The following is a 24,199-nucleotide window of genomic DNA, read 5'->3' as shown; positions in this document are numbered from 1 at the left end:
TGTCAGTTTACAGAGACTGGAAATGAAAAGCACGGAGTGTCGGCTTCTATCTGCTGTGACAAAGTTCACTTAAGGACCTTTGAGACCCAGGAGTGAAAGGAAGTGTGGATTCCTCTGTCACACACCAACACCAAGGGCCCGGAGAAGCTTTGGGTTAACAGCAAAAAATCATTCTTGCAACTGTTTCATGTATATAGAACTTTCTTATTTTATTCTAAGTGTTATTGTTATTTGGAAGCTGCTACAAACCTTTTCCTTATTGTATCTTATTTTGTCTCAGAGTAAATAAAAAACAGCAGTGGAATCTGTTCAGTCGTTTCTCAGACGTGTTTTTCAACCCCTCGGTGCAGAAGAGACCAAACTGCTTCTCAGCCGTGTGAAAATATTTACACCCCAGCAGATTGTGGCGTCTAATACATTCCGTCAGTCGCAGTGAGTGTTTGCTGCAGCGCGCCTCACTCCTCCGTACTCCCACCACAGTCTCTCATAACTGCCAGCTAATTGCCATCACAGCGGCGGGGACATTTTTCACATCGTGTTCCACCGACGAAGAAAAGACCAATATTATTTCTCCTCACACTTCGAAAACACCCACTACCAGTTTATTTTACTTATTTATTTTATCACAGATTGAATCTCGTGCACCTTGACTCCCTGTTAAGTGACGCATTTGTTCTACGCATCGCTCACGCTGATTATTAATGATGTCAGACGTCTCTGAGTCAGTGTAGCACCGGAGCTGATGCGTGGGGCCGCGTGATAAGTCAAAGACAGGATGTGGCAGCGTCACAGGTTTGATGGCTGCAGGAGCCCAGATGTCAAACAAACTGCTTTATGCTATGAAATGTGTCCATGAGGCCTGATGGCTGCACTTGTTTGGTCAAAATACTGTTGTCCAGAAAATGTTATGATATATATATATTACTTTTCAGTAATCGTCCCTTAAACTAATGTAGGAGGGTCGATGCTGTCTAGTCCCATCTGTGATTTTACGCACTAGCTACGCTCTGACTTCACACGTTTCTGCATTAATCAGGAGGTAACATATGGAAGCGCTGAGATGACTCATCACTGTCAGTTCTGGTAGTGAGGTCGTTTGCCCTCACTACAGCTGGATTCACAGAAAACAGACAGCTAACTTCAGCTGGACCTCGATATTTGGATAACGTGGTATTAACATTGACTAGCATTGAGCTGCTAATGGCTAAGCTAGTGTTGAAAGATCACATTCGGACAAACATCGGTGTGATAAGATCGACCTAAAAATGACAGAAAGCCTCAATGTGTGTTTTTGACTGATCCCGTTCGGTAACATGGAGGAGGTGGGGTTTGCAAGCTGCATCTGTGGTGGCAGAATAAACAGAAATGGGGGCCAAGCAGTTCATTTTTGCCCTGAGGCCCTATAAATGGTTAATGCAGCCATGGGAAAACACATTAATTTGTATCTACAGCGTGATTTCGCGACTGCACTGTAGTTTAATTTGAATTGAGTGGAGGATACACATTAAATGGGAAATTGTCAGGGACGTGTTTTCTGTTTTCAGCCGACAGAAGCCGGAGTTCACCGGTCAATCAGAGACGAGGCTTCCATTAACCTGAGCGATTTTCTTTTCTCCCCCATCGCAGCGAGAAGACAGTGAAGACTCTTCTCTTTGTCTGTTTGTTCAGCTCAAAACCAACTGAAGCTAGAAATCTAACGAGCTTTTTTAAAATAAACATGTCCGCCTTGAACAAGCCTCCTGCTCTGCTCGAGCGTCAGTAAACGACCGGGAGCAGCGAAGCATTTCTCACAAACTGCACAGGCCGCCCTCGCTGAATGATGCAGCATCAGACTCCTGCAGCAGCTAATGAGTGACAGGTTTTACACCAAGTCATTTGAAATCAACATGTTTCCAACCAGCGCTCATGAAAGCTCTTCATAAATAATAAATTGCACTCCACCTGAGTTGACCCCTGTGTCCCTGACGGTTGCACTCGCTCGCTGCAGCTCTGCCTTTTGACCTCGGCACCAAACCCCGAAAAGCCTTCGCTCTGGACAAAGCAGCGAGAAAGTCGTTAACAAACATCGTCACTTCAAACCACCTCATGTAAATAATGAAGGTCACTGAAGGTCTTCTGTTCTGTGTAGATTCCTCATCAGTGCGTTTTGTTTGCCCTCAAAATCACAAAGACCCTGAAATGGGAACTATCTACATTATACATATGATCACCTCGGATAAATGTCTCTTTCGTTTTTAAATTTAAAATGGTTTCACATCAATATCCTCAACTGCATGAATAAAAGGATGTGACTTACTTATATCATTACTTTTTAAGAGTAATTATATCCATTATATACACGTATATGTATTTACTATGTGCTGTATATGAAGGCTGGGGTTTCTTTACGCATTCAAATATTTAATGTGCATGCAGCTCCCTTTATAGTCTATAAAACATCGAGTGGATTGAGTCCTGGCACCTCCACACTGTTTATTTTCATTTCATTTCCATTTAGAAATAATGAGAATCGAAGGAAAGACCGAGCATTCATGTCTGTCTTATTTAAAGTCTACGATCCTTCCTACTGTGCGATCTTTATTTAGAGCTAATAAACCCTGTGTTTGTGTAACAATCGCTGCAGTGTGGTTGCTTCTGAAACTCGGCTCTTTCCTCCGTGTGGCTCCTTCTTTAAATCAGCTAATTACCTTCAGCCCTTTGTGGAGTCTCTTCCTCTAAAGTCTTGAAGCTGAGGCACAAATGTTGACATATTTAAGACGCCCTCGAAAAGTCCAAAAAAAGAACATTAATTACAATGACTCCTTATCTCGCTCTGTCCTCGTTCCCAGCCCGAATGAAACTCTCTCACCGTATCTCTCTGATTCCCATCATCTCAGAACAAGGTCATTGTTTTGATCTTTTGAGGTTTAGTGCTGATCCAGGTGCTGCCACCGCCGCCAGAGACCAAACCATCAGCACACAAGGAGCATTTGTTCTCGAGTCCTCTGGCGTTTTTTGCTAATTCATTGGGATAAATATTGTATGGTAGAGCATGGGACCGCAGCTGCAACCTTGCGTGACTGTCATTTGGCTTTTACTGCACGTGTTTGTCATTCTTTGCCCATTATTTCAATAAATAGAAGTTTTCTCTTCTAGATCTGGTGTCCAGGAGATGCTTTCATGCCTAATTGAGGAGAAAAGTTTGAATTTCTTTGGAGTCCAGATGTGACACAACGTCCAACCTCGACTTAATCGTGATAGACGTCTAGTGACTCCAGTGTCGCCGTCAATCACACAAACACACACGGCGATACAACCATCGACTCCCTCTCCCTGTCCTTCAGCCGCACAGCCAAGGTTGTCATGACAACAGAGAGGCTAATCTCCAATGGACAGAGAGAGAGATGGAGAGAGGGAAAGTGCTTACGAGAACGAGACGCAGTGCACGCATGCTTGCATATTTCTAAGTGTGTGTGTGTGTGTGTGTGAGCGTGCATGTGAGAACATATGCATTCCATCTCAATTTAACCACATTACTGGCTGCATTTTTTACCAGAGGGATTATTATTAAAGCAACATATAGGAAGCCAATTTAAATTTATATACATTTACATGTCACTCTCTCCATTCCTCTGCTCATCCATCCTTCCCCTTGGAATCCCTCATTTTCCTCCTCTGACCTTCATCATCCTCCAAAAGAAATCCATATTTCATTGCCCCTCATGACTTCCTTCTCCTTAAAACCCCTAAACGTATTCCACATTTATTTTTCTTCTTCCCCTATTCAAGCACTAAATCACATTTTCTCCTTTTCATGCTTCTGTAGATCAAAACTTTCCCTTTTCCATCCAACAACAATTCCTAAATCTTCCACTCATCCTCCCTCCTGTCGATCTCTTCATCCTTTTGAACCGATTCAGCCTGAATCATCTTTTCTATCTTCGTCCCACATACACACACACCCAGATGCACAAACACAAACAAAACACACACACACACACTCTTTCATCCAATTCCTAAATCCTTCCTAATTCCATCCCTCTTTCTCTCTCTGCCCCTCAGCTTTCCATCTCCTTTGGCTCCCTCCTTCCTCTTCCTCTCTCTCTCTCATTCTCTCTCTCACACACACAGACACGTACACACACATACACACACACACACTGTCCATCAAAGTTTCTCACATTCCTAGATCCCTGTGTGTGTGATCCCTTCTTGCCTGGTGGGGATCACACACACACATATGTTACGGATGATTAGTCTGGCAGAGCCACAGGGCAATCAGTCCACTGGAGGGGATGATGGAGGGATGGATGGAGAGGGTGCAGAGGGATGGAGGGGGATACTACTTGGAAGAAAGGATGATGATTGATTGAGAGATGAATGGCAGAAGGTGGAAATCTCATTTCTCCTCCCTGTTTCAGATGGAGAAAAAAATGGTTGTTTTATTCCCCCCCATTAGAAAACAATCACTGTTTAGCTTTTACAGCAGCAGTGGGCGAGACCCCACTGCGCGTGCACGTGCACGAGCCCGCGTGCAGATGTGCACTTGGGGGGAGAGAAAGAGAGGAGAGAGAGAGGGGTGAGAGAAAGAAAGAGGGGAGATAGAGAGAGAGGGAGGAGAGAGAAATAGAGTGAGAGAGTGGGAGAGAGAAAGAGAGGAGAGAGAGTAAGAGAGAGCTAGAGAGCAGAGGAGAGGAGGGAGAGGAGAGAGAGTAAGATAGAGAGAGAGAGAGAGAGAGAGAGAGAGAGCTGTAGAGAGAGATAGAGTAAGACAGGAGAGGAGAGAGGAGAGAGAGAGAGAGAGGAGAGGAGAGGAGAGGAGAGGAGAGGAAGATAGAGAGAGAGAGAGCTGTAGAGAGAGATAGAGTAAGAGAGAGAGGAGAGGAGGAGAGAGAGAGGGAGAGGAGAGGAGGAGAGGAGAGGAGAGGAGAAAGATAAGAGAGAGAGAGCTGTAGAGAGAGATAGAGTAAGAGAGGAGAGGAGAGGGGGAGAGAGAGAGGAGAGGAGAGGAGAGGAGAGGAGAGTAAGATAGAGAGAGAGAGAGCTGTAGAGAGAGATAGAGTAAGAGAGGAGAGGAGAGAGGGGAGAGAGAGGGAGAGGAGAGGAGAGGGAGAGGAGAGAGAGAGTAGATAGAGAGAGATAGAGTAAGAGAGGAGAGGAGAGAGGGGAGAGAGAGAGTAAGAGAGAGCGAGAGAGAAGAGGGAGAGGAGGGAGAGAAAGTAAGAGAGAGAGAGAGCTGCAGCGAGAGAGTAAGAGAGGAGAGAGAGGGAGAGAGAGAGAGAGAGATGAGAGAGAGAGAGAGAGAGAGAGAGAGAGAGAGAGAGAGAGAGAGAGAGCGAGTAAGAGTGAGCGAGAGAGAGATAGAGAGAGAGAGAGAGTAGAAGAGAGAGGGGCTGCAGAGAGAGGAGAGAGAGAGTAAGAGAGAGCGAGAAGGAAGAGGAGAGAGGGGAGAGAGAGAGCTGCAGCGAGAGAGTAAGAGAGGAGAGAGGGGAGAGAGAGAGAGAGAGAGAGTAGAAGAGAGAGGGGCTGCAGAGAGAGAGATGCAGAGAGAGAGAGAGCTGCAGAGAGGAGGAGCGGGTGAGCGGCTGCAGGTGATTCCGGGAACCTGCGACCTGGGAGCGGGTGGACTGAGTGGTGGGAGTCGGGGGGTCTCCGGTTACGCACGAGTCGTGGTGTGGGGGTAGCGCGGTGTCCGGTGCGCGCACAAACCAACACACGCGTCTTGAGAGCAGCGGGAGATGCATTACGTCATAGCCTCCCGTCGCCCTAGATGACCGCGCGCGCAGGACGGGACGATGCGGGGCTGCGGGACTAGAACGGAAACCGATTCCGCTGCTGCCCACGAGCGCCCGGTGGCGGAGCCTCGACCGGACGCGGAAGAAGCGGAGCCGCCTTCGCGCGGCCGCCGGCTCTGATGGCTCCTCGCGCCCCGGGCGAGAACGAGTCACAGCAGTCGCCGCGGCGCGTGAGCAGGGAGCGGGGCAGCGGGCTTGTGGGAAGTGACGTGGTGTCCGCGCCCCGCGAGAAAGCACCACGGTGCGGTTGTCGTGCATTTCGCAGGAGGGCAGGAGCGGGAAGGGGAACATGGCCGCGCAGTCGGACGGCGGCAAAGCCGGGGTCGGCGGCGGTTTCGCGCAGCTGTACGATGTTGACGGCGAGGAGCCGCTGGACTCCGCCGCGATCCACATCTGCCAGTGCTGCCGCACCTCCGCCTGCTACTGGGGCTGCCGCTCCGCCTGCCTCGGCTCCCTGCTCGGCGGGGGCCAGCCCCCCGGAGGGCTCGGTATCCGGGAGTCTCACTGCCCGCCCCGGGAGCAGCTGTGGCTGGACTGCCTCTGGATCATCCTCGCCCTCCTCGTCTTCTTCTGGGACGTTGGCACGGACCTGTGCCTGGCGGCGGACTACTACCGCCGGCAGGACTACCTCTGGTTCGGCCTCACTCTCTTCTTCGTGCTGGTGCCGTCGGTGCTGGTCCAGACCCTGAGCTTCCGCTGGTTCGTGCAGGACTACACGGGCGGGGGGCTCGGGGAGGTGGAGGGGCTGAGCAAGAGGGGCGCGGTGGCTCTGGGGTGCCTGTACCCCGGCAGGGACCGCCTGCAGCTGGCCACCATCTGGCTGTGGCAGGCCATCATACACATCCTCCAGCTGGGACAAGTGTGGAGGTAGGGGGGGCACAACAACAACAACACACACCTGAACCTCACCTAACACCACACTCCCTTTAACACACACACACTCATTTCCCCTCACACACGGACACACACACTCTTCACGCTGCTGGCAGGGGGAGGGAGGGGTGTCTGCTCAATGTGAGCAGAGGAGGAGAAGGGCTGCTCCATCCTGACAGGCAGGAGAGGAGGAGAGAGGATGACCTCCCCAGCACTTCACACACTATCTGGGACTGACACACAGACACTGAGGAGGACAGACAACACACACACACACACACACACACACACACACACACACTTCCAAGAGTTTCCTGACAGTTTTCATGAAAAGTTGACATTATGACTGAGATGGTGACAGGTGAACTCTTTATGTTCAGCTCGATGTGTTAAAGGTAAAGTTAGACATGTCAGCACCTTGGACAGCGTCTCAGTCAGGGATCTGGGTGGTGGATTGGGAATCTGTGTGTGTGTGTGTGTGTGTGTGTGTGTGTGTGTGTGTGTGTGTGTGTAAGCGATCAGTGTGTGTGTGTGTGTGTGTGTGTGTGACGTTAAAGACGACAGACACATCCAGTGTGTGTGTGTGTGTTAGCAATGCTGTCAATTTCCAGCACCATGGACAGCGTCTTAGTCAATGATCTGGATGTGGATGTAAAACAGAAATCTGTGTGTGTGTGTGTGTGTGTGTGTGTGTGTGTGTGTGTGTGTGTGTGTGTGTGTGTGTGTGTGTGTGTGTGTGTGTGTGTGTGTGTGTGTGAGACTGTGGGAAAAACGGTGTCACGGCTCTTCCCATGAGTGTCAGCTCGCATGTAGAGAGTACATGGAGGAAAAGCATCTGCGCTTCTGGCAACACATCTCCATCTCTCTCTCTCTCTCTCACACACACACACACACACACATATACACACAGTTGGACCAGGGAGGGTGCTAATTGTAGTGCTAAAAGCTCTGGCGGGAGAAAACAGAAACACACACACGCTTCATTCTACTGCGAATTGAGATTCCTTGCCTTCCTCGCTCCCCGTGTGATATATTGTGTGTGTTTGCTTGTGCAGGTGTGTGTAGTAGTACTACATTACTAGTAGTGAAGGCAGTAGTAGTGTGTGTGCGCCTGCTTGTCTTCAGCCTCTAAACCAAGGACAGAGATTCTCCCTCCCCAGCACTCTCTCCGAGAAGACTCCTTAATGGTGTCCACTTGCCTCTGGGCAGGCAGCAGGGAGAGTACAGTGTGTGTGTGTGTGTGTGTGTGTGTGTGTGTGTGTGTGTGTGTGTGTGTGTGTGTGTGTGTGTGTGTGTGTGTGTGTGTGTGTGTGTGTGTGTGTGTGTGTGTGTGTGTGTGTGTGTTTACATCCCGCTGTGCCTGCTACACTTATCCACTTCGGTCCCTCTGTGGTTGTAGGGTTAAAACATCTCCCCCACACACACACACTCGCATCTCTCATCTACGTCCATCCACCCCACCCAGTCATCATCATCACAACACCCCCCTCGGCCTGCGGAATGGACTCTCCCACCTGAAGGAAGTGGAGGAGAAAGGGGGAAGGAGGAAGGAGGAGAAGAAGAGGGAGGAGGGAGGTACGGCTGGTGGTGGTGGGGGTGGTGTTGTCGCAAAGGAAATGGTATATGGCCTGATTGAGACAGATTGCTTAGAGATGGAGCGGCTGTGGAGGAAAGGAGGGGTGAGGATGGAGGAGCAGGAGGAGGAGGAGGAGGATGAGGAGGAGGAGGATGAGGAGGAGGAAGAGGGAGAGAGGTTGCACATGCACAGTCGGAGGGAATGGGGGGAGGGGAGAGGAAAAAGGAGCAAGAGGAGTGAGGGAAGGAGTGAGAGTGGTGGGGGGAGGAAGATCTACTGTATTCGGTACACGGGGTTTTCAAACCACATCCCTCCACGCCGAGATGTTTAAAGGCCATCGCGTTCGCCTGCCACGCCGCACAGGAAAGATTCAACCCTCCTCTTGAACGCAACTGGGAGCACTTCCTGTTCACGCGGTTAAAAAACGCTAAACAAAACGTGCTGCTTGTTTACCCTTCACTGTTCCCCAGTCAAGGACAAACTGCAGTTTGGCCTTTCTCTCGTTTTAAAGCTGCAAAATCCATGAAACCAGCTCTAAACGGTTCCTACATGCACGTGTAAGCGTTTTTCCTACAGATGCTGCATTATTTATGAAATGTGAATTAAGATGGTATGTTTCAAGCCAGATGGCTGTAATGGGCGTACATACAGAAACATGCATAATGTAGGAGCGCAGGAACGCACGCACTCGATGACACCCAGGAACGCACGTACATGGAGACCCCCACTGTACAGTAGTGATGCACACACTGGGGAGAAGGAGGAGGATTTTCATTAAGAGCCCATGCACACACACACATGCACACACACATGCACACACACACATGCACACACCTTCTCTGCAAAAGCCCTCAGGCACTTTTAATTGAAATCGCTGCCCACATCCCACCCACATGTGCTGTACTTCTAGAGATCCACTCAGTATGTATGGATCAGAATCTTCTCACGGCTGTTTGCTCACCAAGCGTTTCTATATTAATAGAACCTGGACGCATTTAAAATGGAAGTTCAGTATGGTTTTAATTATAGGTTTTAGATTTGTTTGTTTCATCAATTATAATTTACAAGCCAACAGTTTATCTTCCTGTTACTTAACTATTTGCATTTTTGATTGATAATTTTCATTATTCATTATTTTCCTGATTGATCTTTATAAGAAAATGATCATTATATATTATTTGAGGGGCAGGAACCAGGGAATATTTGATAGTTTGTGTAAATGAATTAAACGTTTAATCAGTTATCAAAATAGCTTCATTTTCTATCCACTGACAAATTGATATGAGCCTGAAAAGTGTCATTGAGGATGAAAACAGTAAGATTGAATATCTGTCATCAACGCTCTCCCCTCCGACCCCGTACAGGTACATCAGGACCCTGTACCTGGGCATCATGTCCCGGCGGCAGAAGGAGTACCAGCGGCGGTGGTACTGGGCCATGATGTTCGAGTACGCGGACGTCAACATGCTGCGGCTGCTCGAGACCTTCCTGGAGTCGGCGCCTCAGCTGGTCCTGCAGCTGTGCATCATGATCCAGGAGAACCGGGCCGAGACGCTGCAGTGTAGGTGGAGCCCGGCGTCTGAGAAGCCGGGGGGGCGACCCGCTTCCTGCCACATTCACAAACACAACACCCACAGAGCGCACACAAATAAACAGCTGCACAAGCAGTAATTAGCAATTTGCACACATTGGTTCTCAGTCATTTGTGGCTGCAGATGGTGCGGCTGTGGGTTCTCACACAGTGGTGGTTGTTCAGGTAGTCGAGCACAATCAGAAGTGATCGGGGGATGTGCTAAGCAAAGTCCGTCAGCCTCCTCCTTATTCATGCAGGCGATGTATCAGGCTGCCACCCACTGGTGTTATTCATCCCCATCAGTGGAGGTTCGGGACACCTTCTAATCCAATGCTAATATGTGACTAGTGCAGGGGGTGGATGCACACAGGAGCTGGGACACTTTTTATTTTAGACTCATACCATTATGTGTCAAATGTTTCTGGTGCGTCAGACTCTGCCTCTTACTTAGTGCTCAAATCATCACACCCCCAATGACTCAATATATATTTTGGTACCTTGAAATCATGACTCGACTTTGCTCTGATTGATTGAAAAGAAAAAGAAGAATGTTAATCATCCGCCTCTGTTCTCTTTCTTTAAATCTTCCTCTTGTAACCCTGCTCCGTCTCTGTAGGCATCTCCTCCCTGGCCTCCCTCCTGTCTCTCGCCTGGGTCCTGGCCTCCTACCACAAACTCCTGCGCGACTCTCGGGACGACCAGCGTGGCATGAGCTACCGCGGGGCGCTGCTGCACCTCTTCTGGCGCCTCTTCACCATCTCGTCCCGCGTCCTCTCGCTCGCCCTCTTCGCCTCCCTCTTCCACATCTACTTCGGGATCTTCGTGGTGCTCCACTGGTGCGCCATGGCCTTCTGGGTGGTGCACGGCGGCACCGACTTCTGCATGTCCAAATGGGAGGAGGTGCTCTTCAACATGGTGGTCGGCATCGTGTACATCTTCTGCTGGTTTAACGTGAAGGAGGGCCAGACGCGGTACAGGATGGTGGCGTACTACACCGTGGTGTTGGCGGAGAACACCATCCTCACTGGGCTGTGGTGAGTCCAAAGAGAATCTGAGAAAGACCTGAACCAGTTTACTCCTTTTGTGTAGTTTTCCCCAAAATACTGTTGTAGTTTTCCCCAAAATAGGAAACTCAGCTTTTTATAAAGGTACCAAGTATTGTGGAGCATTTGGCCAAAACACACAAGAGTGTATACAGAGTACACACACACACACACACACACACAAAGGAGTTTTAACCCTTGTGTTCCAACCCCCTGCAGGTACGCCTACAGGGATCCGGTGTTGACCGACTCCTACGCCTTCCCCGCACTGTGCAGCGTCTACCTGACGTTCGCCGGGGGGGTCCTGGTCATGATGCTGTACTACGGCTTCCTCCACCCGGCCACTGCCCACATGCAGCCGAGCCCCGCCTCCACCTGCTGCGCCCAGCTGCTCTGGGGTCTCCCTCTGCCCCCGTCGGCCCCGCCAACCGCCCCGCCCACCCCAGCCCACATGACCAAGTCCCAGACGGAAGAGGACGTGGCCGGGACGTGTCTTCCCGTGTTCCAGGTGAGGTCGGCGCCCCCCACGTCCAAGCCAGGAGGGCCGCTCATAAAGATCGACATGCCGAGGAAGCGTTACCCGGCGTGGGACGCCCACTACGTAGACAGGCGCCTGCGGAGGACTATAAACATCCTGCAGTACATAACGCCAGCTGCCGTGGGCATTCGCTACCGTGATGGACCCCTACTGTATGAACTGTTACAGTACGAGTCCTCACTCTGACACACACACACACATATATACACACAAGCACATGTGCCACCATGAAAAGATGTTTGTATACATGGATGTTCAGATTTAGAGAAGATATATAAAAACACACAATGGCACACTTGGTATAAGCACACAGACACAAAAGCAATCGGACACAACTCACACTCACACTTTCCTGACCCACAGACACACACACACACCCCTCGTGGGGACCTCCGACCCGCGAGTCCCACCGGCCACGACTCAACAAGCTGCTTCAGCGCGAGTCCATCTCTTCCTCTCTCCATCCCTCCGTCTCTGATGGCTCTTCCTCTGGCGTCGTTTCTTTTGATTTCGCACGTCTACGCTCTGCTGTGAAGAAAACAACAACAAAAAAAATTGAAAAGCGAGCTCAGTTTCCCGTCGGGGTCTTTGACCCCTGCATGCCGTTTGTGTTGCGTCGCTCACACTCTTCACGGGTTTCGGTAAAATAAAAAGACGTGACAAAGAAAAGACCAAACGTCACTTTTAAGTAAAAGGAGTTTGTGAACGTGTTGTCGTTAGTCTAGTCAAAAGGTGGTGTATATATTTTCTATGTAGAGAAGGGAGGCTTCTTACGTACCGTTACGTTGTTGTCGACTGCGAACAAAGCAGTAGAACTCGTCGTGTTTTGACAAAGTTACTGGAAGATAATGATGGGATGAGACAAGAGGATTGTTAAAAACTTAAAGATACAGCGAGCGACAGCCTCTCAATAGGTTTGGCAGAGTTAGATAAGAAGATTGATATCGGTCTCATGTTTGTGAAAATTGGCCATTAAACATTAAAAATACCTAAAAGTATTTAAGATGATAGAGTAAATATAAGTGTTTAAGACTCTCAACTCTCACGCTGCTTTATGCATGTGTACCCGAAAAGAAAAGTGCTTACCTGTTTGGACAATGGCAAAACTGAGAGAAATTCAAGTTTTCAACAGAGAGAGCGAATGCGAGACTAATTCTTTTTGATCTCTGTCTGCTACATTTTCCCGTGTGTGATTTCCTCATCACGTCGGTCCCATGGTCACACGGTGCTGCCAATGAAGCTGATGTAAAACAGTTTTGTGCTTCAATTGCCGAGGCCCTCCCGATGACTTGTCTCCTCTTTGTGCCGCGTCCAGCATCGCCTCCTCCAAAGCCGCCCACGGCTGAGCTGTGATGAGTCGCTTATTATTTATTTTTCTGTTTGTTTATCCCTGTAATCCAAGCTGTTACATTGGCAGGCGACAACAAATGAGCCGAGTTTATCAGTCATCAGCCCGTCGACGGGAGCGTCGCTCTGGAAATCTCGCGCCGTAATCGGGCCGCGAGGGGGGACAAGGGGTTTGGAAAGTGGTGAAAGAGCCGTTCGATGCTTCACAACAAGCGGTAGAGCAGGTGAAACCCGGCCATGAGCCATTTCAGATACTCCTCTGCTCTTATTCCAAGAGGATTGAGCAGGTGGAGGAGAAGAGTGGATGAATTGTGTTAAAAGGGGTAGTTCGACATATTGTGTTGTGTTTCTTGTCCAGATTGGTCAAATAACACATTTCTCCAGGTGGACAGCAGGCTGAAAGCTGCTTTTTGGGGTTTTCTGGGCTGAATTACTCAGAAAATTACCTGATTGGAATCCCTCCTTTTTTAGCTTCTAATGTCCGAGGATTTGGTGATTTTGAGTAATCTGAATGATACAATACACATTTTTTTAGATGTCACCTTCAAAATGGACTTCCGGTGGTTCAAATTAGAGTAGCCTAAGAAAAAATAGCATTTTCCAACTCTGACAAGTACTCGACTATCAGCGGACACAGAAAACAGAAAGTGTGGTCAGTGGGAACCAGCTGATATCAAACAGAGTCAAGGAGCCTGGCACAAACATGTTGAAGTATCCCTTTAAGCGCAAACATGAACAAGGAGCGAGCTTGCATTACTTTTTTCCGCGGTGCTAGTTGATTTAAAAACAAATAGATAGCTGCAGACTGGCAAGTAGCTTTAGTGCGAACGCGCGACAGACGCAGCAGTGTTCATATGGTGCAACGCGCTCGAGCTCAAGAGTCGATTGGCTGCTAATCCCACTTCATATGGTGCAAATATAAAAAAAACACACATGTACTTATGGTGCAATAAGGGCAGATTGTCTCTTTGAATTGAGTACTGCCTTCAGTTATCGGCCAAGGCTGTGCCAAAGGCTCCGTCCAAACGGACAACTGCTCTTCCTGTCCTGCAGAAGCTATGCAAGTCTCCGACGCAGGGAGATGTGCTTAGTGTACATGCTCACACACACACAAACACACACACACACACACACACACACATAAACACACACACAGGGTTTTCTTCCGCAGCAGCGAGATATGCTTAGTACACACACACAATTAGAAGTAGTGTAACAACATGGGAGATGTCCCTACCTCACCTCTGACACACACACTGACACACTGATGTCCAATAGTCCCTCACCCCTTTATAATTTGGGAACAATATTCATATGGTGCTATTGAGTCAAGCTGGGTGGTTTTTGTATAGTTGTGGTTACAGTGGTCAGAAGAATTTAGCCAAATATGTTTAGAAAAGTGTGTGAAGAGTGTTTCACATTAAGATTGATCGAATGGTGTAATTCAATCAATCCGACTCCTCGTGTGGAGAGTGTACGTAAAAAAGCAGCAACACCTTCCGTCCCTGTGGGAAAAAGCAACAATGCCTTAACCGCTCGACACAAAGTGGAGGTGGGTTATTTCCTTTGATGGTTACGTGCAAAAACATCGGGAAGGTGGTGATTGCTTTAGGTACACACTCCAAACTGGACATGCGCTGTACGTTCAGCGTGGGTTCAGGGTGTTGGAGCACAGCCGTCAAGAGGAAAACAGCGTATCATGTTAGCTCGTTGTCCTAAAAGCCGAACACGTGCCATTTAGAGAACACAGTCGGGCATTTTCAGTTCGTAATCGTGAATTTCTTGCATGAATGTTCTAGATTTGAGGGCCAACGTGCTCCTATAGGAAAATAAAAGGTTACTACAGAGGTTTGAAGAGTCACAGCTTCGTATGTGCTTCTGGGTTGTTAGAGGGAGATTAATGCTGAGCTCCGAGAGCAGCTGTCCCACCGGATCCCCCGGCGCTGACCCCTCACCCGCCCCCTTTGCACCTCGAGCTCCAGCCAATCAGAGATCAGGTTTAACACAGCCAAATCAGGTTTGACACAACCAAAAAAACAATATACAGTTCCTTCTTTGTATGGAACCAATCACGTGTGGCGTTCAGACTCGGTTGTAGCCTCAGAAACTGCAGGTGTCATCCCCATTTTTGATTCAGGTTCCATCCAATCCATGAATCCAGACTCTGCAGTCGAGTCTGCACGCTGCAAATGATGAGTTTCTTCTCTTTAATCCAAAAACAAACAAACAACCGCAGCCTTAACCCGGCCCACTCTGGAGGAAATGAAGATCCAGTCAGTTATTGTACGGCTACACATCCGCAGCTATGCAAGGTTGCAGGCAAGAAAGGTTCTGGGCTTTGGAAAACCTTTACAAATAGATACCACATCACTGTACTCTTGTTTTTATCATGACTTTTAGCCTTTGGAGGTGGTTCAAGTGTTAAATGTGCAACGATGTAACCATTTGTTTGAATTCTTTGTAGGTTTTTCTGTGTTTATGTTCATTTTTATGCTTTTAATTTATTATTTTTCTCTCAATCAAGTTTGTTGATGGGATAAAATTAGTCAGAAAACTGTGTAATGCTTCTTGACCTTGGAGTCCAGAGGTCAAGATTCATGATGGATGCAACCTCCCGACTGAGAAATGTGCATCTGATTGAAAGAATCCACACAAAAGTTCCATTATCAGGGTCTGCAAAGCATATGAGGCCTGTAGTTAGGATGTGTGTGTGAGCATGTGTGACTTGTGTGTGCGTGTGTGCGTGTCTGTATTAGTGATGCTTCATATGCGTTTTCTTTAGCCAAAGTTTGACTTGCTTGGTCCAGAGCTGCGAGAGGAGCATCGTCACTCATCTTGGTTTCGTAGAACTCGAGGCCCAGACGCTGTTTCTGACCTCAGACCAGTTTCAACCAGATCTGAGTTCAACTGCAATTGAAATCCTGACGTTTGGTTTGGCACAAATACACAAATTCTGTGACTGAAGGCGATTTTCCGTGGTTCGACTCAGATCTGGTCACTAAAAGCACAGAGCCGGGTCGAATCGAACCTGAACGTGGACGTACCTGTAAGATGTACCATGAGCTTTTACTTTGTCACTATGTTCTTCAGCTTGAGAAAAAAAGAAAAAAAAAGTAGCTCTAGAGAATTCGATGTGCAAAAGTAGCTTTGATTTTCTGTGGTTGGCCTTTTGATTGTAAATACCTTCTTCTGGTAATCCTCCTATGTTCCATGAGTTCGCGTAGATGGCTCGTTCAAATGTACCGATAGTAAATGTTCTTTCTAAATAACCCAGAATGTACGACGAGAGGAGAAAAATACGGCTTGACTGGAAACTGTGTTTTCGTAGGAGTCTGTGCCATCGTGTTGTCTTGAGTATAAGCACACCGATATTACATGTTTAGGCAGGATGACGTTTTTGGAGGTGATCTGCCAGACGGCCATCTGAAGAGAAACTATCCCTTCAAAAAATTGTTTAATTAAACAACAAACTTTTAAAATGATTGCGTAAAAGCATCTTTAAAACTCTCAAATTGACATGTTAAATCTAATTGGTGAAATTTGTACAAATATTCACCTTATTCCCTTTGCCGCTTCCGTTAATCTTTATATTTAAGCGTACAAGCGATGTACAATTTTTCCAAATCGAACTCTCGGCAAGAAATTGAATGTTTCCCAAACGATTATTTTCAAGGTTGCGAGCTCCCGCAAATTAAATTCCATTGGCTTTTCGTCAGCGGCCGTCTGGCTCACACCTCCCGACTTCACCACAGAAACGATGGCTGTCGTCATCAACCGTGTTCAAACCGCTCCTGCGTCAGCTCATTAACATAAATACAACAAAAAAAACACCATTCAGGGAATCTTCCGCTCTTTGGAGGCATTCTCAAATTCACACCGAATGTTTCCGACCAACCGTAAAGCGACAGAAACCAGAAGCTCTGATGTCTCTGGTTTGTGTTTTCAAGTACAAGGATTCTGGGGAAGAGTTGAATGATATTTTCAGTGGCTCCAGGCGGCCAGCGTTAGGAAATACGTTATTTTTGTTACAATACCTCCTGAAAAATAAAGTCTATTTATCTGTGAAGAAACAAAGATTTACAGTGATACCGATACAGTAACTACATAGAAATGATGACAGATTTTAACTGATATAAAAAACGGATATAAATGGAAAACATGTACAGTCCATTTGGTTTGGAACATGATACAGAAATGTATGTGTCAGTATTGAGTTTGATTTTATATATTTACCATTTTATTACATTGTAACATTGTGACTGCTATGGAGAAAAAAAAAAAAGAATATAAAGGAATATAAATTAATTTTTCCAAACGCGTGTCGATCTTTCTTTCCATTTATTCCTACGTTGCTTTGAGTAACCAAACAGAAAGTCAGACTTTCGATGAGATTTATTTGAAATTGCATAGTTCAGTACACATCTCAACCCAGGAAACAGTAACTTTAATGATCCAACATGATAAATATGATTATTTTGAGACTCAAAGCCTCTTTTTGACTATTGAGGTGTAAAACTGAGTAACAATATAACATGGCAAGAGTTTGGATGTGGACTTTTTCCCCTTAGTTTCAGTTGAATGATGCACTTTTTTACACACACACACACACACACACACACACACACACACACACACACACACACACACACACACACACACACACACACACACACACACACACACACACACACACACACACACACACACACACAAAAAAAACCCTGAACACACTGCATGTGACGTTCTGTAGTGTGGCTGTTGTCAACAAATCCTATAAAAAGACCAAAACCAACAATGTGTTAGTGTATTTTTTGGTCTCTCTGCAGCGCTCCGGCTCAAGTTGATATTAAAAGTTTTACTTTATTCTTATTTTATTTCCCTTTAATTTGGCCTAACACTCCGACATACAAGTCAAAAACAAAAACACAAAGTAATGTCCTAAAAACATCTGGTCACTGCAGATTTGAGCAGAAGTGAGTGAACAGTGTATTTGTATTTCTCTTTTAATTAAGTTTGTACATAATAATAAGAAATACTTTTATCATCAAGTACTGCAAACGTGATTTCTACCTAATATACTATAATTTAATAAAAAATAGGAACACAAAACAGTAACAGTTCAAAATAAAATATAAATGAACACAATCATAAGAATTTCTACATCAGTAAGGGTTTTCTCATTGCACAAGAAACATTTGTAACTGGCTCCCTCTTCTGACAAAAAAGCTAAACTACACTAAACACTATACATACAAAAATCTCATAAAATGAAGTTTCCTTCAGTTCCCGCAGAAATATATTAAATAAATATCTTAAATCAGTAGCATCTATAAAATCTAAAAAGAGTTTTCCTCAGAACACCACTGGTTTTCTCGTCACAGGTTCAAGTCTCTCGTAAAATGATTGTTTTACGAGAGACCAGTAACATTATGAAGAATTAAATAACCACCACTACTATTCGCTATTATTTCCTACAGCTGTTTGTACAACCTCACATCTGGGGGCGTACGCACAAACATCCCCTCAGAAGGATTTCTAGTAAGGAGTCGTGGAAACTCAGAACTTGCTGGTTTGTTGTGACCTACTCTTTAAAAAAGTTCTGATCCAAAATATGTAAAAATAAACAATCACATGAAACATATACATCAAATATATAAATATCTCTTGGACGGAATGGGCGTGATATCAATAAGCCTAATCATAAAGTTTAGTCTCCTTTAAGACATGACGTGATTATGAATAGGCTATTTTAACTATAAATTAATCAGGAATAGCCCATTTAAAAGTGGCCTAAAAGTAGTACTAAGGTAGTACTAGCCTAAAATTACTACTTTTAGTAGTAATTTTGCAAACAGGGCTACAAGTGCTGACACTCGTTTTATTCATTTGCTGGTTATTTTAATACTTAATCTATTTGAAATTAAAGGTAATTAAAGCATCTGTGCTTGGGATATTTTGGCTTTGTTTATTGACAGATGACCAGTAACTGTTTGCTCAATTAGTTGACGGGCGCAAAACCATTAAAATGCCTCTGTTACAGTGCAGGCAAAGACACAGCTGTGGGAGAATACATGTGGTTTGTAGTTTAAAGGTGAATGGATAAATTCTTTGAAATTCATCAGTAGTAACACCTCTGTGTACATGGAAGCTTTCTGAATACAGCCGGTGGGTCTGTTGGCCTGAAGGCTTTATAAACAGCAGCTCCTTCTACTGCACGTTTGTGTATGCACATGCATGCTGTGCACCCATGCCTGGTGAAATCTAGGGCGGCGGCCTGAGTGGGTTAAGTGAAAGTACCTATTGGAGCTCAAATAGGTGACGCAGATCAGTCTGTGACGCTCGGGTCTGACTGGTTTACTCAAACAGGGGTTCTTCATCGTCGTCCACCTGCAGCCTCTGGAAAGGTTGGGAGCGTGACTGCCGGTAGTTTCGCCGCCACCTGAAAAGTACTGAAGAAACAAGTCCTGTTAGTTTGTTGATCAGTTCATGATATGCAGATCATTCTTTTATAGTTAAAATGAAGAAACAAATAACCCCTTTGTGGAGTCCCCCAGGGTTCGATTCTGGGTCCCCTTTTTATGTAATATCCACATGCTAACTCTGGGGTTTGCATTATGCATTGATATAACAAATATTAATATACTGTTGCGATCCTTTGGACTTACGGATGATTGTGGCGAGTACCAGTAAGATGCCCAGCACCAGGCTGATCACCAGGGTGAGGTCCCCGCAGGCCTCAGCTGCCAGGAGGCAGCGAGCCTGGCTCAGGCTGCCGTTGTTGGGCTGTGGTGGCACCGACAGCAGATGGCACATGAGAGGGTAAATGTCCACGCTCTTTAAATTGCTGATTCGATAACCTTCACGGAAGCTGGGCCCCGCCGCTGCCATGAAGGGGTGCATGCTGGGTAGGGTGTTGTCATAGCCGTGATCGCCCACTGAGGGAGAGAAGAAGAGAAAGAGCTAGTGGGTGGGGCTACAGTCTCTTTAAATGTATATTTGTTTATTAGTAATAATATTTTGTATTGAAACTTCTAACTTTTAAACTAAAGAAAAGTACATCTTCCAGTATGACTAAAATCAATGAGACATGTTGTCCAACTAGATTAAGGACACACAGATCTGCAGACACCCAATGTATTTGTCTACCGATCAACTTAAAAAGAACTTGATGTCTTATATCCTATTAACATTCCCAGCAGGGAAAACTTTAATCTTTCAGCCAAACATTACCTGAGGTGTTCAGGTGATTTAAACATTTACATATCAAACATTTATGAACCCATTCATTTAGTTTTTTCCATCCAGAAGGTTTTTCCTGTCGAACAGTCGTATTTGATTATTCAGTTGTGACTTGTATTAGTTTGTCACAACCTCCAGTTTAATGGAAAACAAAGGTGATGTAACCTGGGACAGATACACACACACACACACACATCACATGTAAACAAACATCTATTGATGAAAGATGTAATAACACATAACTGAGAGACCTACTTCTCGACAGCGTGTTCCCCCGCTGCACTATGCTCCAGCCCTCATCAGCAACCAGGATGATTGGCTGGATACGTTCGTTGTTCCGGTAGTGCAGCCTATCAGGGATGTCCGACTTCAGATATGCTGTCATGTGGGCGTGGCACGTTCTCAGCAGAGTGAAGAGTGTCTTTGGATCTGCACAGGAACACACGGTTCTGTGAATATTTCATGAGGAACCGTCGTCGCATGTTAGCTGATGTGAACCTGGTTACCTTTATGTGGGATGAGGGCTGCGACGGGCGAGCTGTCCACCAGCGTGTAGTCGTCAGGGTGGATGCAGTCGTCCAGCCGTATGAGGCGCTCGGTCGACAGCTGAGCCATTCCGTGGTCGCTGGTTATTATGACGTTGATGCGACCCCAGAGGCCATTGTACTTCAGCTTCGACACCAGCAGGCCGATGTTGTCGTCAACCTGTCAAGCCAATCTTTGAGTCAAAGGAGTTCTGCTGAAATTTAATTAACCATCAAATGTGATAAGACACGCTTACTAAATGTCACTATTCCATTTTCACTAAAACTTTGGATGGAAATTCTGCTGCTGCTGCTGCGAGGGATGTGGGTAAACTCACCAAAGACACAAGTGCATGTATGTAAAACCTAATAATGATAATAAAACTAATATTGTCTTAACTAAAAACTTGATAAATGTCTCAAAATGGAATAAAGCTAAACTTAATGTTGTTGCATCACAGATAGTAGGAAACCCTTCTACGTTTGGTCTGTTCAATAGTTAAGCTGCTATTGTAAATAGTTGCACAGGCGTCACCCGACGTTATCAGTTAACTTGTGAAAATAGCCCTAGAGTCAGCAAACAAAGGATAGAGCTGAGCGTACAACAAGGAATATTTTGAGTGAGGATCAAAGTGAGTTTGTAAATGTTATCAGATGACTGTACCTCTTTCAGCACTTTGGTCATGACGGCGGTGTTTTCTGGGCCGTATTTGTGGCCCGACCTGTCCGGCTCCTCCCAGTAGAGAGCGGCGAACTTCACTCCCGGCTCCTGGAGGAAAAGATATGATCCAAACTGTCAGATTACAGGTGCTGTCCCTTCCAAGACGAATGTTATGGCCTTGAGGACATTGATGAGCAAACGAAAAGAAGTTGAAATGCAGCGTAATGACGCTTTAACTAAAAAGTTATATGTCACACAAAGCACGTCTACCTTTTCATTTCCCAGCAGCCACTTTGTCACGTTCCCTATCCGCTGCCGGAACGTCACGTTAAAGTCATAGGGCAGGAAGTGTGTCGGTGTGCGGCTGCTGATGAGCACGTCGGAGCCGGGCCACATCATGGCCGCCGTCTTGTAGCCAGAGTCCAGCGCCGTGATCCACAGGGGCTGCGCTTTGCTCCACCACATCGGGTCCTGGTCTTGGCCGGCGTGGAAGTGCTTGTGGCTGACGGGGTCGTACATGTTACTGGCCACGATACCGTGGGACTCAGCGTACAGCCCTGTCACCTTGGGAAAAAAAACAATGTCAAATATACATTGCATATATATTTATGGATTTGTGTTCCTTCTATTAAGCAGTTTAAGACCTTCCATATTTACTAGTTTTACTTTATCAGGAAAACAGCTGCGAGCAGCAGGGTTACCAGGGTGTAGTGGTTGGGAAAGGTCTTGGTGATGAAGACGTTGGTGAGCTGCTCCACCAGGACCCCCTGGCTGTACAGGAGCTTCAGGTTCGGCATGGGGAACCTCTGCAGGTAGTCTGCCCGGAAACCGTCGAAGGACACCATCAGCAATGGCAGAGGGCCCTGCTGAGCCTCGTCGCCGCCTGCGACTGAGGCTGTGACGCCACACAGGAGGCCCAGTAGCACTTTTAGTAACATCCTGAAAAGGTTTAAACAAAAAACAAGAATCTTGTCATGCCAGCAGCTGTGACAGGTACAGGTGGTGCAGACCAAAACAAAGGTTTTAGAGTTAAGCTACAAAAAAAGAAAAAGGAACTAAGACATCTGGCTACACAACGTACACATGTACACATACAGAATGACAGCGAGAAAGTGAGAATTGTATTTCTGTCAAATATCTCTTGGCACTTCCTTAATCTCTCAGGGAAATGAGACTTACTTCACACTGCACCTGCTGGCAACTTGAAAACCTTCCAGACCAATCTTATAGTAAAACTGAGCGAGCAATAGCTTTAGTAGTTCTACATAAGACACTGTCTCATCCAAGAGGATTCTTAGGTTCTGGTTTGAAGAAAGAGTGAAAGAAACCACCACTCAATGTTTTTGAAGACCTGCTCAACTCATTTTCTCATTTGCTTTCTGAATTAAGGGGAGTTAAGCAACTGTCAAAAGTAAATATCACAAGCTGTGATCTCAGAGACGCAATCGGAGGAAATCTCAAGGAATTAGATTACATAATTGGACGTGACTCAAATATGGAGACATTGAATTTCGACTGAAGTGCTGCGAACTCAGGAGGAAATAAATGAATTAATCTCTAAATTTGGATCCATCAGCAATTAAGTAATTAAGTTAACATTAATATCCAGAAGTAAATTCTACCCTTTACACATGTTGTCCCTCCGTCATCGAATCTGTCTCATACTTGATGATACAATTTAAATTAAGTACAATCAATACAATTCAAACCTGTGTTCACTGTGAAAATGTGATGATTTAAAACATGGGGACCAATGTGCAAATAAATGTGTGATCCCACTAAACAGGTCTCACACGCACACGCACGCACGCACGCGCGCACGCACGCGCACACACACACACACACACACACACACACACGATCAGGAAGTGACAGGTGAAAACAAGAAACACAAGTACACAACAGCTTCTAAACAATAACTTAATAACTTAAAGTGACTCTTAATAATATTAATAATATTAAAAACACATCCCAGACTAAGAATGTGTGACATGAAATTAGCAATAACAAAGTTTATGAGTTTCCCTTATGGGTAGAAACAGCTGATTTAGCCCATGTTAGCTTGCTAATGTCGCAGCTAACGTGGCTCCGGGGGAGACAGCGGTGCCTCGGCGGTGGTGGTCGGCGGGACGCGGTTACCTGTCAGCGGGCAGACGGTAGACTTCCTCCTCCTCACCGGACCGGTGGTGAAACTTCTCTCACAGCAGCCTCATGAATGAACTTCCTCAAAAACACACGCGACGCACTAGCATCGCGCTAACTAGCATTAGTCCTGTCAACCTCCTGTTAGGCATTTCAGAATAAACCCCTCTTTGAAACTCGTCTTACTATACTTTAAGATTACCGCCATTTTAAGTCTTATTTCTCACGTAAATACCAACTAAACTCTTCACGCATAATTAATATAGATTTTAAAATCTTCAAACTGTTATATTTATGAGTTTCTAAAATACACTGCTTTTATTTTGATGTAAAACCTGTATGTCTTTTATCTTGTTGCCGCAAGCTTGACGTCACCCTCCACTGAGGTTGTAACTGGATTGACAGGTGAAGCGGCCAATCAGCGTCCAGATAAACAAAAAGGTGGCATTGTGAAATGCAGGATGTGGTGGAATGAAAAGTTTCACTAACTCGTGTATTTCTGTTGAAAATGAGCAAATCTTTTAACTTTACAGAAGCTGACGATTCTATGTCAATAAACATTAAAGTAGCTCAGGGTTGCGTCTGTAGATTCAAGTGAAATCACTGCAAAACTATGCCAGCTGTGACACATTAAATGAGTCTAAATTAGAAATGCATGACCGAGACAATGGCTGTCAGAGTCCTTAAACCTCGTGTTGTGTCAAAGAGTGATCGTCCTTAAGAAAGTGAGCGTCGGTCCGTGGAAAAGTGACTTCAAGTTATTCAAACTGATAAAAAAGAATTGGATTGGTTACAATCTCGGACCTGAGATAAAATAATGAGGTCATAAGGACGCTTGCCAAGATGTAATTGCTTTATTTTTTTATATACAAGCCATCTATAAATCATGGTAATAACAGTGAAGGTGAA

At 45.9% G+C, this 24,199-nt stretch overlaps 2 protein-coding genes across 2 annotated transcripts; one reads left to right on the top strand and one right to left on the bottom strand.

Moving 5' to 3' along the window:
• Window positions 1-5,516: 5,516 nt before the first annotated feature.
• On the top strand, window positions 5,517-17,039 carry xkr6a (XK, Kell blood group complex subunit-related family, member 6a). The gene is made up of 4 exons (XM_035150358.2): window positions 5,517-6,641; window positions 9,588-9,784; window positions 10,413-10,830; window positions 11,059-17,039. Exons 1-4 carry the CDS (start codon window positions 6,064-6,066, stop codon window positions 11,561-11,563), a joined length of 1,698 nt encoding a protein of 565 aa, XP_035006249.1. The 5' UTR covers window positions 5,517-6,063; the 3' UTR covers window positions 11,564-17,039.
• Window positions 17,040-17,101: 62 nt separating this feature from the next.
• On the bottom strand, window positions 17,102-23,424 carry enpp4 (ectonucleotide pyrophosphatase/phosphodiesterase 4). Its single transcript, XM_035150359.2, has 8 exons — window positions 23,288-23,424; window positions 21,850-22,087; window positions 21,419-21,712; window positions 21,152-21,256; window positions 20,470-20,668; window positions 20,219-20,392; window positions 19,390-19,659; window positions 17,102-19,173 (listed from the first exon to the last, which is right to left on the bottom strand). The coding sequence occupies exons 2-8, from the start codon at window positions 22,084-22,086 to the stop codon at window positions 19,079-19,081; spliced, it is 1,374 nt and encodes a 457-aa protein (XP_035006250.2). The 5' UTR covers window position 22,087; window positions 23,288-23,424; the 3' UTR covers window positions 17,102-19,078.
• Window positions 23,425-24,199: the final 775 nt, after the last annotated feature.

Source organism: Hippoglossus stenolepis, chromosome 24, assembly GCF_022539355.2.
Source record: "Hippoglossus stenolepis isolate QCI-W04-F060 chromosome 24, HSTE1.2, whole genome shotgun sequence".
NCBI lineage: Eukaryota > Metazoa > Chordata > Actinopteri > Pleuronectiformes > Pleuronectidae > Hippoglossus > Hippoglossus stenolepis.
This window is presented reverse-complemented; position numbering and strand designations above follow the sequence as displayed.